Source organism: Cricetulus griseus (assembly GCF_003668045.3).
Source record: "Cricetulus griseus strain 17A/GY chromosome 1 unlocalized genomic scaffold, alternate assembly CriGri-PICRH-1.0 chr1_0, whole genome shotgun sequence".
In the NCBI taxonomy this organism is placed as follows: domain Eukaryota; kingdom Metazoa; phylum Chordata; class Mammalia; order Rodentia; family Cricetidae; genus Cricetulus; species Cricetulus griseus.
The window spans coordinates 167618803-167635168 of record NW_023276806.1 but is presented as its reverse complement, the minus strand read 5'-3'; the positions used below and the strand labels follow the sequence as shown (position 1 = coordinate 167635168).

Genomic DNA, 16366 nt, shown 5'->3' with positions numbered 1-16366 from the left:
CCCCAACTTGAAAGTTAATTGCTGATGCATATCCTTGCTTTCTTGAGTATAAAGAGATTTTGCCAAATCTGGCTATGCATGTACTTTCAGCTCAATTCATATTTGTACTATAGTTAATAAAAATACTTGCCATTAATTTAACACTTGCATTCATTATACTCATTTGGTACATCTAGGAAAAGTTTTCCACCTGATGCTCTGGATATAGACAACATTTATCAGGTTATGTCAAAACTAGCATGTTTTAAATGTCATTACTATTTTCTCTATTCAAATCCCTATGGATTTCTATCATATAAAGTAAATTTAAATTGACCAAAGACAATTCAAATAAAAACTTATATTGTGCCTATGCTGTAGTGCTGTGGAGAGTTACGTTGAAGACTCACACATTCCTTTGATTACATGTATTTTGTTTGCGATATACCTTTGTAGTTTATCCTTTCAAGAGTATGAATTTAGGACCTGATAAGGGCACTGACCCTGTTGGTTGAGAAAGTGTTTGCCTTATAATGTGAGGACTTGTGTTTGATCTGTAGAACTCACATGAGAAGGCCACATATGGTGACCATATACAGCTGCAATGCTGGACAGATGGAGACAGTAGGATTTCTGGATCCCACTGTCTAGGTAGTGTAGCCCAGTGGTTCTCAACTTGTGAGTCATGGACACCTTTGGGGATTGTATATCAGATATCCTGCATATCAGATATTTATATTGTTATTCATAGCAATAGCAAAATTACACTCAAGAATCAGCAATTAAATAATTTTATGGTTTTATATATTTAGGGGTCATCACACATGAAGAACTATCTTAAAGTGCTGCAGCATTAGGAAGGTTGAGAACCACTATAGCCTAATTGGTGAGATTCAAGTGACAAGAGAAACTATTATTATAAAGTTGGTTGATAGATATTATGAGAAATGAAGCTTGAAGATGATCTCTGGCCTGCACACACTGGGAGATAAATGTGTGAATGTACCTGTACACATATGTGCTCTTGCACAAATTGTCCTCCATCTTCCCCATGTGTGCATTGGCAAATGTACTCCTTGCACACATCATCACACACACACATACAAACAAGTACTCAATGCACAATGGGAAGTTCAGAACTACGTGAACCTCCTGGGAACTATAGGGATTTCCATTCTGCAGTATTTTATTTCTTCTGTAACAAGACGCTCTCACAGACTGTTGTCTTTTTTGCAGTGACTTCTCTAGCAGACCATGAAGGAGAGGTCAACATCTGGGAACCTGAAGCCATCCATCATTGTTCTTCCCATGCTTGAGCTCATTTTCTGTCATTTTTAAACTGACTATTTTATAACTAAAATGGGGATTATGTAATTTCCAAAGTATTGATTGGTATTTATTTCTTCTGTCTGTGAGCCAAAGAAATTTATAACAAGCAATGGTTTCCTTGAAACAGACACTTAAGCCAAAATGTAAACATTTTGAACTTGAATTGTAGAATTTTATCACTACTCTAAAAACAGTGCTATAAAGATCTAAGATTTTCTATGGGCTCATAGTGAATACTGAAATGCAAATAGCTTATGAAAAATTCTTCTATCAACCTATGAATTCCAGCCCAGGTCATACAGTTTCTTTTGTTGGATATTTTTGCTATTAACTTCTATACTGAGAGTTGGCTAGTTAGAGTAGTGCAAAGGCAAGAAGCCTGTGATATAATCATAGATCTCTGCTCAATGATACAATAAGAAGAAAAATGAATCCTAATTACTTTAAATATTTTGGAATTATCATATGTACTGGAACTATTGGGAAATAATATAATTTCAAAACCAAATAGTTTGTGAAAATGAACTCAGTATTTATGGGCTAACACTTAGCCACTTAAAGATTTATGATGTCATATTATTTTTCATTACTTTTTTTGGCAAAAACCTGACATGCATTAAGTAACATTTTAGTGCAAAACTGGGCTGTCTATTAACTAAGTCATTTATAATAAAGTATAGAACCATTAAAATGACATTTTCTTAATGAGAATAAGGCTGTTTTAAACCATTGGGAATGGTTTAAATTTGTTCAACATTTTTTTTAAATGTTTATATCATAGGGGTGACAGTGACAGCTGCATTATTTTATACCCAATGAAACTGAGTGTATTAGTTACTTTTTTGTCACTATGATAAAATATCCTGACCAAAAATAATTTAAGGACAAAAAGATAAATTTTAGATGACAGTACTAGAAGGGTAGAATGCATCTTGGATAGAAAAGATATGGTAACAGGAGCAGAAAGGAAAGTGATCACATTTTATTCACATACAGAACGAGGAATGTGCTTATGAACACTCACAGAGCACAGAAAGAAGAATGTGCTTATGAACACTCACAGAACATATATTGCCTCACAAAAGAAACAGTAGAGAACTGGGTGACATTATTTACAAAAGCTCTAAGACACTTAGATACTAGTAGTTATTGGCATAAGGAGAATAAACATAATTTTGGAGATATATTGTTTATGATCTAACAAAGCTTGTCTGGAGATCAGATGCAAAGCAAGCCACAGCCATAGAGGTCAAACAGTGGAGGCACACAACTTTAATCCCAGTAGTTACACTAGTTAGCCATGGAATCTGGGTGGTGGTGGTGCAGGCCTTTAATCCCAGCCCTAGAGAGGTATACAAGACAGGAGCTCAGAGTATTCAGGTTTCAGGATTTGGCATTCAGTCTCCAGCCACACTGAGGACAGGATGGCTTCAGGCTTGGGAGTGACAAGAACTCTCTTTTGGTTGGCTACTTTGCTTTTCTGATCTTCATCTTGAACTCCAACATTTGTCTCTGAGATTTTATTATTCTTGCTACAGTCTCTAATGATATACTTCCTCCAGCAAGGCTTCTCATATATTTAAAATATTTTTAATACAGTGCTTTTTGTAGATAATAATGATAATTACACAAATCTCAAAAGTATTACAAGTCATATTATTTGAAGAGTATAAAAGATTAGAAGAGAAACACCAATTACTTCTTTTTCTTCAAATTGCTCACACAAAGTTCATACCCATTTTCTCTGTTGACAAGACTTAATAGTTTGCAGAGATTAATGGGCTAAAAAGTCCTTGCTTTAGGGAAGGGAAAGAAATCATAGAAGCATAACAGAATTATGGAAGGAAAAGATTGAAAATTTGTAGTAGTCATAAATTAGTTTGAAATAAAGGGTTAGGAGAGGTTAGTTATTGAATTTAAGTCAAAAAAGAAAAATATTTCTATTTACACTTATCTGAAAAACATGAAGCTTCAAGTGTTGGCATCTTTATAATTAAAATTCCTTGCTTTTCTAACCTTGCCAGGTTTTTGGGTATGGATAGCCAAACTCTGACTAACAAAGCAGATAGAGCAAAACTACCATGAAATTAGCAGAAGCATCTAGAGGTTCATGAAAATTAATATCCAATGTGTTTGTGTTTTTAGGAGAATTTAAGATATTAATATATCTGTGAAAGGCTCACTAGGAGACAGCTTACTTATATTAGCATGTTTTATTACTTGTCTTACAACATTATATTTTTATCCCATTACTCTATTTTAATGGTTCCCACATTTCTGTTTTAATTAAAACACCAAGCTACATATATTCTACTCAGTAGCTATCTTAGAAACATCCTTAGAATTATTGTGGAAGTGATTCAGTTGAACAAAAGGATTATGATCAGAAAACTAATGATAAGATCACTAAACTGAAACAAATGTAGCCATTACCAGCAAAATTTATGGAATATTTCTTGTTAATAAAATGTAAAGTCCCTCAGAACATAACTGTGTCACCCATCTTACCTTAAGAAAGAAGCTGTCATAATCTGTTCTGTATAAAATTTTTGTCACCCTGGAATAAAGAAAACTCAGTATTACTACTGTAGTTCAATAATTCTTCATTAATAAAAAAAAAAGAACAAGAGTCAGAAATAGCTCCTTCTCACATTGTTAAGAGTCCCACAAAAAGACTTAACTGTCAGATATATTTAGAGGATCTAGGTCAGTCCCACACTATTACTGACTCTGTTACTTGCTTTTGGGACCATATTCCTCATACTGGGTTGCATTGCCCAGCCTCAATAAAAGGCAATGTGCTTGGTTTTACTACAAATTCATATAATATGTTTTGTTGATATCCATGGAAGGCCTGCCTTCTTCTGAATAGAAACAGCTAGGATTGAATGGTGGTAGAGGGTATAAGGGGCATGGTGGGGTGTGGGCAGGGAATGGAGAAGGGAGGTGAAGCTGCAGTCAGGGTGTTAAATAAATAAGATATGAAAAAGATTTTATAAAATTTGCTATTTTCATGAAACTGTAATATCCTTATATTTACTATGAATAGACATAAAATACAGAATGCATTTAGCATAATTTATTATGATTATCACAAGATATTTTGTTGAATTAAACTATGCATTAAAAGTAATTAAGTAAATATTTAATTTTTCAGTAATATAACACACTACAATGGTTAACATAATTGATTTTATACTAATCAATGAATTATACATTACAATGTTTCACTTATGTCCTTGGCTATTTTCTCTTTCTCTATGAAAATAATTTTAGTCTATAGTACTGAATTTTTCTTCACCTAAAAATACATAGGGTAATTTGCTACAAATTTATCCATGTTATTGATTTTTCCATCATCTATAAGGGCTTACAACATTCACAAGATCGTTCCTGCTACAACATTATAAATTCATTGCCTGGAACATAGTTTGCTATTGAATGTCTGCCAGACTGTGTTAACAAGGGTATTCACAAGAAAACCAAAGCTGTAATAAACACAATGAAAATGTGAAACAAATCCTGTAAAGATTGCTTCCTTTAAAGTCATTTACATTTACCTAACCAAAGGAAGAAATAAACATTCTATTACTTATCACTAATGCTTGATTATATACATAAAGGTACCTTTTATATTACTAAAAAGTTCACTACTATCCTGATGCTACCCTGGATTTCTAATGTATTTCTGAAGAGGAGCAATGATGCTGTTTCCTTGAATACAACCCCAAGTAAAAATTAATTTCTGATGATCACAGTCATTTGTAGAAAGCCACAAGTTATTAGCTCAAATTTCTTGAATGACTAAATTATTACTAAGTATTGCCAAATTTTATTAAGAATGTTAATATTTAGAACATCTTCACTTTTTGATTTTTGATATTTAGAAATGTTTTTACTTTGTAAATATTTTATTTGGGCAAATGTGTGTAGAGTTGTGTGTACACAAGTGTGGATATTTCAGAACTGAATTTATATGCATTTATGAGCCGTCCCACAAGATGCTGGGAACTACACTTAAATCCTTTGTAGGATCAGCAATTATTCTTAACCACTGAGCCATCTCTTTGAATATTGAGTGATTGTCTGGATTTCATGTGTTTGGGAGGTATTATTAAATACCAGTTATGGAACTTATATTATTCAGCATGCAAAACCTTTTTTCAACATTTTAATTTGGATAGTGTGAAAGCTCAATACATTCATTATGTATTACATAATGATTAGATTAGGATACATAATACAAGCATGTCAAATATTTTCATTTTTTATGCATAGTTGGCATTTAAGACCCAATTTCAATTCCTGATGTTTTTATTATAAATCAGTTTGCTATGAATATACAGTTTCATTTCTTGTTTTTGTATCCTATTTTATTGTTCTAACTGTCCATTTTTATGCAATATATATATATATATATATATATATATATGTGTGTGTTGTGTGTGTTGTGTGTGTGTGTGTGGTGGCGTGCGTGCGTGGGTGCGTGCGTGTGTGCATGCGTGTGTGTGTGTGTGTGTGTGTGTGTGTGTGTAATTATAGACAGGTGTGATAGGGTTACCACCTTTGATCTTAGGGCTCAGGAACAAGCAAAAGAACCGGAGACACCCCCGCACCTACTGTTAGGAAACCCACAAACCAGTGACTTACAATTCATAATAGAGTTCATTCACTCCTTGTTAAATTTATTCTCAATCATTATTTCTTTTTTACTTTGGTAAATGTTTCTTTCTGGGTTTCTTGTTAGTTACTTCATTGCTAGTGTATAGAACCAGCGATGATTTTGATGTGTTGATTTTTTTAAAACTAACTTTGTTTGCCAACTCTAAAAGCATTTAGAGATGTCTTTAGAGCTTTACCTACAATGGATAATGTCTTCTGAAAAAGGATCAGTTTGAGACTATTATCAGTCTAAGCATCTTTTTGTTTCTTTTGCTTAATTGATTTGACCAGAACTTCCACTAACATGTTGACTAACTACATCAAAATATACATATTCATATTATTTCAGAAATAAACATTATTTTATAAGTAATAGTTTTAAAATAACTTAGTTTAGAAACAAAATTCAAAGTTTTACACATTTTAATATATATTCTAAAATATATATTTGTAACGGAAGTCACATATAGTCATGATCCAGTGCTCTTAATGGCTAAGAAATCTCTTTAGTCAACAGAGAAACAATTTTAGGATTTAGCTGCTCAGTATGATTTTTGCTGTATGATTGATATTATGAAATGAATGATTCATCTTAACTTTGTATGTTTGTATGTATTTTATTCAGGGTTTTTATTTCTTCTTTTAAAATTAGATTATTATTAAATTTTACTAAATTATTTTTTGCTGATATTGAAATGATTTTGAGAGTCTGTCATTTATTATTTGTCTTTATTTATGTTTATTGCTTTTCTTCTATTGAAAAATCCTTGCATCTCTCTCTGGACAAGACTCATTATTGACATGACATTTTATCTTTGTGATGTGCTATTGGATTTCATTTGTTATTATTTTTTGAGAATATTTGCTTCTATATTTATTTATTCTAGAATTTTTTGTGAGGTTGTGTAATGATAACTCTTTCTGCAACTTCCTGGGTTCTGAAGCTACATTAGGACCCCCAAATAACACACAGAGTCTTATATTACTTACAATGCTGCTGGCCAATGACTAGGATTTCTCATTTGCTAGCTCAGTCAACCATAACCATTAATCTACATATTTTATAAAGACTTATCTTACCAAGGATGCTGGCCTCCTCTCATCACATGGCAAGTCTGTCTCTTTCCCTACCGTTCCCGGAATCCTTCTTGACTCCCAGCCCCACCTATATCCCTTTCCTATTGGCCAACAGTGTTTTATTTATCAACCAATAAGACAATAATATACACATAAGGACATCCCCATCAAGGTTGTGGTCTTTTGACTAGTCTTATCAATGGGTAGCATAAACAAATAGAACATAACTTTGCCCAGTTAAAATAATATTCCACAACAAAAGAGCACAAACGCTGTACCTGCTTCAGAATTTCATGCCTCTTTCAAGAATTTGGAAGATTTTTTATATAAAAGTTTGGATTTGTCTATCTGTATTTTTCACCATCTACTTTGAAACTTTAACAACATGATCATTCATTTTCTTAATGGATTCTCATAGCTCAGTTGTTAAATTAGCTAAAGTTGGTTCTTGCTCAAGACAAATGCCTCTGGGAAAGTCTGGAAGTATATTTACTGAGAGCATTAAATGAAGAAGGCTCTCTAACAGAGTGGATGGCATTCAGGGAGTAGGCAATATATAAAGAATCCAACTTTGTTCCTTATGGATGAATTTACCCATCCTGTACTCTCACTTAAGATGCCATCATTTGTGATGACATTGAAACACATATTCCTTGGTCTTCCAGTGTCAACCAAAGACTTGAGGCTTTCAAGTCTTTGGGCTTTCAAGATGAGGTCTATTGAGGCACCCATGTTCACAAACAGATTGCCTTCGAAGTTTTAGTTTTTCTATCCTTAACCCAACCTTGGTTAGACTCCCTAGGCGATATTGTACAAGCCAGTCTAATCAAGTTATTTTATTGTAAATATTTATTCCAACAGTTCTGTTCATTTGAAAAACATTGACTAATATAGGTTGCATAAACCTTTGCTTTTTTCTGATTTGTTACTTTTTATAGAATTTTTGCTTGTCTATTAATTTGTGTCTGTTCATGCAAGTGTGGTGAGAAGAGGGTGTTGCATCCCCAGAAAAAGATATTACAGACACTGGTGAGATACTCAGTATTGATGCTGGGAACTGAACCCAAGTCCCTTGCAAGTGTAGTGTGTGGTCTTAACCATAGAACCCTCACTCCAGCCTTCTTTATTCCTTTCTTTCCCCATATCATTTAATTTGAAATATCTGCATTCAAGTTGAAAAGTTTTTCATGTAATTAATTTACCCTTTGATTATGATTGTAATAATATATGCAATAGCATTAATTAAATCATTTACCAGTAAAATCTCCATTTTTATGATATGTACCTTTGTTAGATTTCTCATTTATTTCAGGAGTTACTTTTCTGAGAGCATTATATTATATATATATATATATATATATATATATATATATATATTTGATTTGTTTTTGTTGGGTACACATTTTATAATTAGTATGCTTTCATTTTTATTTATTTATTTTTCTATTAAATTCATTCCATTGTAAAGATAATCATCAGGAAGTATTTCCTATTAAGTTTTCCATGTCAGAATTCACACAAAAATATCATAAAACTTTAGTTACAGATAATATATCATACAGAATCTTCCAACTCTTATTTTGGTGTTTTTATGTCATTATGTTTTTCTTATGTATTTATTATAGTTTAAAGTTCCTGAAGTGTTTTCCTTAATGCATTTAGTTTTCTTGATAATTCATATAATTGTTCTGTATTCCTTCTCTTTCCACTCCACAACATTCACATATTGGCCAACATTTTATCTTGTCCCTCTCAAATTTATGAACATTTTCTGTTTTACACTCTGTCTCTGTCTCTGTTACACACACATACAAACTGCTGTGTCTACTGTGTATTATTTCTGTGTATGTATGTTTATTGGTGATCAATTGTTATTTCATAACCAATTAGAATGCTCACACAGGAGTAGAGTGACTCTCCTGCTGTCAGTATTCATTGTCTATAGATCTTAAAGTAGGTTGGGCCTCGAGAGATTTCTCCCATCTTCATTGGCTTGTCAACTGGTATTTTCATTGTTCAAGTCTTATTTAAGCAACCATATCTTATAAATTTCCTGTTTCAGCTTCCCTGTTATATACAGAAGACAAAAAGTTTTAGTATGTGTGTTATTCTGGGTCTTACACCTTTCTGTCCCCCTCCTCTTCTGCAATGTCCCTGAATCTTATCTATAGCAGTTGTGCTATGCATTTTTATAATTTTTTTTATTTTTTATTTTTTCATTTTTTACTTAAATTAGAAACTCTATTTTTTACATGTCAATCCTAGTTCCCTCTCCCTCCCCTTCTCTCCTGGCCTTCAACGACCTCCTATCCCATGCCCTTTCTGCTTCCCAGGGAGGGTGAGGCCTCCCATGGGGGATATTCAAAGTCTGTCGTATCATTTGGTGCAGGACCTAAACCCTCCCCTGTGTGTCTAGGCTGAGATCATATCCCTCCATATAGAGTAGGCTTCCAAAATCTATTGCTATATGAGGGATGAATTCAGATCCACTACCAGAAGCCCCATAGATTAACCAGACCTCCAAACTGGCATCCTCATTCAGGGGGTCTGGAACAGACCTATGCTGATTTCCCAGCTATCATCAGTGTGGGGTCCATGAGCTCCCCCTTGTTCAGGTCAGCTGCTTCTCTGGGTTTCTCCAGTCTGGTCTTGTCCCCTTTGCTCATCACTCCTCCCTCTCTGCAACTGGATTTCAGTGTTCAGTTCAATGTTTAAATATGGGTGTCTGCTTCTATCAGCTTCCACCAGCTACTCCATGCAGGCTCTAGGCTGGCATATAAGTTAGTCATCAATCTCATTATTGAAGAAAGGCATTTTAGGTAGCCTCTCCACTATTGCTTAGATTGTTAGTTGGAGTCAACCTCATACATCTCTAGACATTCCCCTATAAATTCCAGATTTTTTACTTAAATTAGATTACTTTACTTAAATTAAAATAGTGGCTCCCTCTATTATGGTATCTCTTTTCTTGACCTCCTCTATTCTTCTCCTGACTATATCTTCCTGCTCACTCATGTCCCCTTTCCCCTTCTATTTCTCCTAACTCCCTGTCCCCTCCCCCATGCTATACTCCTCCACTGCTAGTGGGAGTGCAAAATTATACAGCCACTTTGGAAATCAGGAAAATGGGAATCAGTCTACCACAAAATCCAGCAATTCTACTCTTATGCATATACCCAAAAGACACACACTCATGCAAGGAAATCTTTTTACCCATATTCATAGCAGCATTATTTGTAATAGCCAGAATCTGGAAGCAACCTAGATGCCTCTCAACTGAAGAATGGATGGAGATAATGTGGTACATTTACACAATGAAATACTACTCAAAAAATAAGTCTTGAAAATTGCAGGCAAATGAATGGAACTAGAAGAAAGCATCCTGAGTGAGGTAACCCAGTCACAAAAAGACAAATATTGTATGTACTCACTCATATATTGATTTTAGACATAGAGCAAAGGATTGCTAGTCTACAATCCATGCCACCAGAGAAGCTAGGAAACAAGGAGGACCCTAAGAGAGACATACATGGTCCCCTGGAGAAGGGGAAAGGGACAAGATCTTCTAAGCTACATTCTTTGGATTCTTGCATTAGATAACAATGTCAAATTTCCCTTTATTATACATGTTTGTGCTTATTTTTGTGCCTACATGACTGTCTATGAACCAAGTGAAGTGGTAAACTTTTTCATGTCATGAAGCATTGTCCACCACAAGAGGAAAGACATTCCCTTATGCATGGCCAGGAACAGTATGCTAGCTTTGATTTAGTATGGATTCTGTACTGTGATCTCTCTGTAGATTTGTTGTTTTTGTTCATTTGCCTCTTCTAATTTTTGCCAGCTGGCAAAGCTGCAAATGTTTTTGAATATGAGGTAACTAGTTAGTCTTTCATGGTAGCAAGCCCATCACCTTGCTGTCTATTGAAACAAAGACATTTGCAGATTCAGTTTAGTAAAGTGGCTATATATTGGATTATCCAATGGGACGGGCCACTGTTGGTATCAACAAGGTATGTAGTGAAAGGTATGTAGTGATCCCTCTAGAAGCACAGAGATATCTGGTTGGGTGTTGGAAGAATGTAAGGATACAGAGGGTTACAAGATTCACACCAAATTTCTTTCTCATCCTATTGCTGAAAAGATAGGGCCCTGTGTATATTTGCAAAGTGAAGATTTAACTCTGTCTAACTTAGTCTCTGAACAGGGAGACCCTAAGAATTCAATTACTTATGTGAAGGAGATAGAAGGTCAATGGATTCTGAATTCTAGAGGACTGAAATATACTATAGCCTCAAGATGGGTTCTACTCTAACAGTAGGTCTACTTCCAAGGTCACTGACCTATAGGGATTTAGGTCACATTGGCTCAAATATATGAAAGTAGGGGCTCTTAGGTTGCTTAAGTACTCTGCAATGAAATACAGGTCACTTTGACTTATTCTCTGTTTTCTTGCATCTTTTCATTCCTCAGGGATCTTGCTATTTCACTGACATTTTATAAAATAGTGCTTCAGTCTCTGTAGGGAGATTATAATTGTGTAACTTTTGTTGTGCTCCTGTTTTAAGGGATGAAGACAAGTGATAATTGGCCACCTTCCTCATATCACTCAAAAGCAATAAACATATAAACAAAATATTTCAAAAATGTTTAAAACAATGAGATTACCTTATATGGATCTATTATGAAATGCTAAAGAAAACAATTCACTAATGTCAATAAATTTTCTATAATTTTATTATAAATACATATATATATAATTTTGAAATCACTGCTCATAATATATAATTTAATAATTTTTTCATACTGGAATGCATTCTATCAACTTTAGTTTCTTAGTAATATAAATCTTGCTTTGGATAAAATTTGGATGAATATGCTAAAATGAATTACAGTAATAACAGTTTCCACATGTACTCTACAAATGAAGTAATAAAAATAGCATTCATTACAAATCTGTGATGATTTTGGAAATGTTAGCAACTCACAGAAACAAGACAAGTAGAACCAATGTCATTTATTAATATTCATACACACCTAAATACATATTCAATCATAGTAAACTCTGTAAAGAAACATGTTTGACATGGAAGCATTCAGGGGAACATTATTGGTGGAGGAAGAAAACCATCAAATGGTAGGTAGTGGAGAGAGGCAGAAGCAGTATATGAAGTTCAAATTAAAGCAAAGTAGCATAACATATATTTATAAAAATGTTATGATGAAACATTACTTTTTATGGATATATTAATACAACAGTACAATATCTAATTTTGAGCATATGAAATTCTTCTATGACATGAATGCACTGTTATACATTACTTTAAGAATTATGTACTTCCTGCATTTTTCCCAGACAATCCCCCACCCCGGAGCACTTGAACTGCTTCACACATTAGATCGACCATGGCACATCACTCAGCAGAATTTACAGCAGATAAGAAACACAAAACATGATAGGAAATGAAAGACAGAAAGATTACCTTTCTCAAAAATCTATGCTCATCAGACTCTTAAATCTTGTTTCCTTCTCCTTCCATATCATTCTTGATGTGAATCTTACAGGAAGAAAAATGGGTTAAACTGACTGTGCCTCACTGTCAAGAGAAACCTGTGGTCAGGGATATATCTAATTCTCAGAGCTTTCATCATTAATATTTTATGAGTCTCAGCGATCTGTCCCATCTAAAAGAAAAATTTATCTTTCATTTGTGCAAGCATTGCCTGCCGAGTAATAGATTTCATCTCTATAAGCCAGTGGTGAAATGCAAACCACAGCAAAGGTACCAAGAAGCAAAGTGCTCACTTTATTTCTTTTTACTGGTGTCTGGCTGCACTTTACTGTAGTTGCAAAGTCAGCCAAGCAAAGTAGAAGATCTTTGGGGAGTGATGAAGAGAGTTCCTTCACAACTTACATCAGTCCTTGCTTGTGAATGTCTATTGTTGTTTAAAATTACTTTCCAATGAGATGAGCACTACAATGCATTTTCTTTTTGAGTATTTACAAGGAATTGCTATAGCAAGAATATTAATTCTTTACATTTGCAAATAAAAATCACTAGCTCAATCTTACTCATTCCATTCATTATACATAGATGACTAAAAGACAAAGTAGTGATCTTCAAGTACTTCAAACTGAAAGATATTGTTTTGTCCTTAAGTTGAACATGGCTTGGCTTCCCTTCTTGTGAAGTAAGATTTTCTGTACAGGCTTATCTATGACAGTTGATCTGAACTCCATGTATTAATCTATGAAGAGCCAAATAAGAAAGTTGTAAGACACAACCTCTTTGAAACCAGAAATAAGGGAAACTCAATAACATTGATGCTAACAATGATTTTTTATAAAGGACCTCAAAAACATAGTGAAGAAAACAAAATTAGATAAACTGAAATTTATCAATTATAAAGATTTCTGCATGGCAAAAGTCACAACAAGTGATGTGAAAATGAAAGCCAAGAAAGGAAACAGTTTGCAGACAATTTTTATGATGAGTTAACACAGCAGCATAAAAGAAATTAACCTACTTAAAATATAAAATAAAAAGACCTGGCTATATGTTTCTCAAAAGAACCACACAAATGACCAATTGGTATATAGTGAAATATTCAACATTACTGATTGTCACACGAATTCAGATTAAATATACTATAAAATATTACTTCACACATACTAGGAAGGTTGTATCAAAATGATGAAATAACATATTGTAGCAAATATTGAAAAAAAGGAATCACTGAATAATGTGGATAATAGTGTCAATATTAGAGTCATTGAGGAGAACAACTTTGAAGCTCCTCACAAAATTAAAAATATAGCAAACATATGATGTAATAATTCTACTATTGAATATACAACCTCAAGAAATGAGTAAGCTGAAGAGGTATCTTCCATCTCACATTCATTGGTACATTAGAAAAAGAGCACAGATAGTCACCCTAGGTGACCATCATGGATGGATGGGTAATCTCTATCTATCCATCCACAATGATATACCAGTCAGCATTCAAAAAGAAAAATCTTGTCATTTCTCAAAAGGTAAATGTAATGATTTCATTTGTACGAGGCATCTAGAAAGAACCAAGATGTCAGGAACTGCCATGTGGCTGAAGGGTAATAGAGATGTTCAGCAAAGGATTCAATATATTAGCTGGACATGAGGAATAATTTGAAGAGATTTATTGTGTAATAGGAAGACTGCAGTAAACAACAACTTCCTGTATTCTTGAAACAGTAAGAGAATAAAATAATAAGCATGTAGATTAATACATGTATTACTTAGCTGGATGTATCCATTTTACAATGGGATATGTATAAATCCTAAAATATCATGACATAGTAAACATGGAATTTTTTAAATTAGCTCATACAAATATTAATAACAACAGTAATGAAAAGGTCACTTTGACAACGAATGTCATTCTTCTGGGTCTAACTAATCCACAGAATAAACTAGAGTCAAAGAGAGATTCATGTACTTCTTGCATGTCAATGAGCATTTGTCTGAAGAAATGTGCTTAGTAACGTAGGAAGAAGTGAAAACCCTGGCTGAGTCTTTGCTTTTGTGGGACATAGTGATTGCTGTGTTATTTCTTATCATCATTACAATCTGGAGTCAAGCAGTGCAGCTAATTACCACAGAACTAATTGTGAAGGCTCACCAAGAACATCTAAGAAATAAGAAAAGGGGGATATAGGGAGTGGAGACAGACCCAAGTGAGTGAAATCCTGAATGAATGCATTTTCGCATGGTTATGGATATGGTCTTCCAAGGGCTCTAACAGCATTGGCTCATGGGAATGGACCAAGCTGATGGTGAATGAGAAAACTTTCAGTGCTTACCTTGGGAGCCCAGATATGACTGTATGATTGATTTTTCAGTGTGTTTCAATGATTAGCACTTGTGGCTTCCTCCCACTAGTTATATACAGAATCATACTGTTCACTGTTCATTTAAAGAGACATCCTACCCAGATTAGCTAACCTCTTCCCTCTTCTATACCTAATAAACTGTTCCTGATTGCTATGTGGTGCTCAGAAAATCCCATCTGATCACAAATTCATTGCTTGTGTGGCCATGTTTCTGTCCTTTCTTCATGCTCTAACTGCCCCTTGCCAGGGTTTCTGGACCCAAGTTATACAGGACACACCATAACATATAATCAGAAAGAGGAAAAGAGTATTTCCCACTTTGTCTTCTAATAGGTTCACTGTAGCTGGATTTATGTTGAGGTCTTTGACCCATTTTGACTTAAGTTTTGTTCAAGGAGATAGGCTTGGGTCTAAATGCAGTCTTCTACATGTCCCCAACCAGTTGTGACAGCATCATTTGTTGAAGATACCCTTGAATTCATTGGTACAGGAGACCAATTCCTGAACATTACACCAGTAGCGCAGATACTGAGATCAACAATTGATAAATTGGACCACCTGAAACTGAGAAGCTTCTGTAAAGCAAAGGACACAGTCAACAAGACAAAATGGCAGCCCACAGACTGGGAAAATATATTCACCAACCCCACATCTGACAGAGGGCTGATCTCTAAAATATACAAAGAACTCAAGGAGCTAGTCTCCAAAATACCAAACAATCCAATTAAAAAATGGGGTACAGAACTAAATAGACAATTCTCAATAGAGCAATCTAAAATGGCTGAAAGACACATAAGAAAGTGTTCAACATCTTTAGCCATCACGGAATTGCAAATCAAAACAACTCTGAGATACCATCTTGAATGGCCTGTCAGAATGGCCAAAATAAAAACACCAATAACAGTTTGTGCTGGAGAGGATGTGGAGAAAGGGGAACAATTCTCCACTACTGGCAGGAGCACCAACTTGTACAGCCACTTTGGAAATCAGTATGGCAACCCCTCAAGAAAATTAGAGTCAGTCTACCACAAGATCCAGCAATTCCACTCTTAGGCATATACCCAAAAGAATCACATTCATACAACAAGGACTTCTGTTCAACAATGTTCATAGCAGCATTATTTGTAATAGCCAGAAACTGGAAGCAGCCTAGATGCCCCTCAACTGAAGAATGGATAGAGAAAATGTGGTACATTTACACAACGGAGTACTACGCAGCAGGAAAAAAAATGGAATCTTGAAATTTGCAGGAAAATGGATGGAACTAGAAGAAACCATTCTGAGCGAGGAAACTCCATCACAAAAAGACAAACATGGTATGTACTCACTCATATGTGGATTTTAGACACAGAGTAAATGATTACCAACCTACAATCCACTGCCAGAGATGCTAGTAAACAAGGAGGACCCTAAAGAGACATACATAGTCTCCTGGAGAAGGGGAAA

The 16366-nt window shown here is 34.4% G+C and overlaps 1 protein-coding gene across 1 annotated transcript in view; it reads right to left on the bottom strand.

Annotated features, from left to right (window-relative positions):
• The window catches only part of Mgat4c (MGAT4 family member C), a 37386-nt gene extending 29607 nt beyond the window's left edge, over positions 1-7779 (bottom strand). The window contains exon 1 of the mRNA XM_027394165.2: positions 7642-7779. Within this exon, the coding sequence (XP_027249966.1) occupies positions 7642-7779 (138 nt within the window). The remainder of the gene's footprint in view (positions 1-7641) is intronic.
• Positions 7780-16366: the final 8587 nt, after the last annotated feature.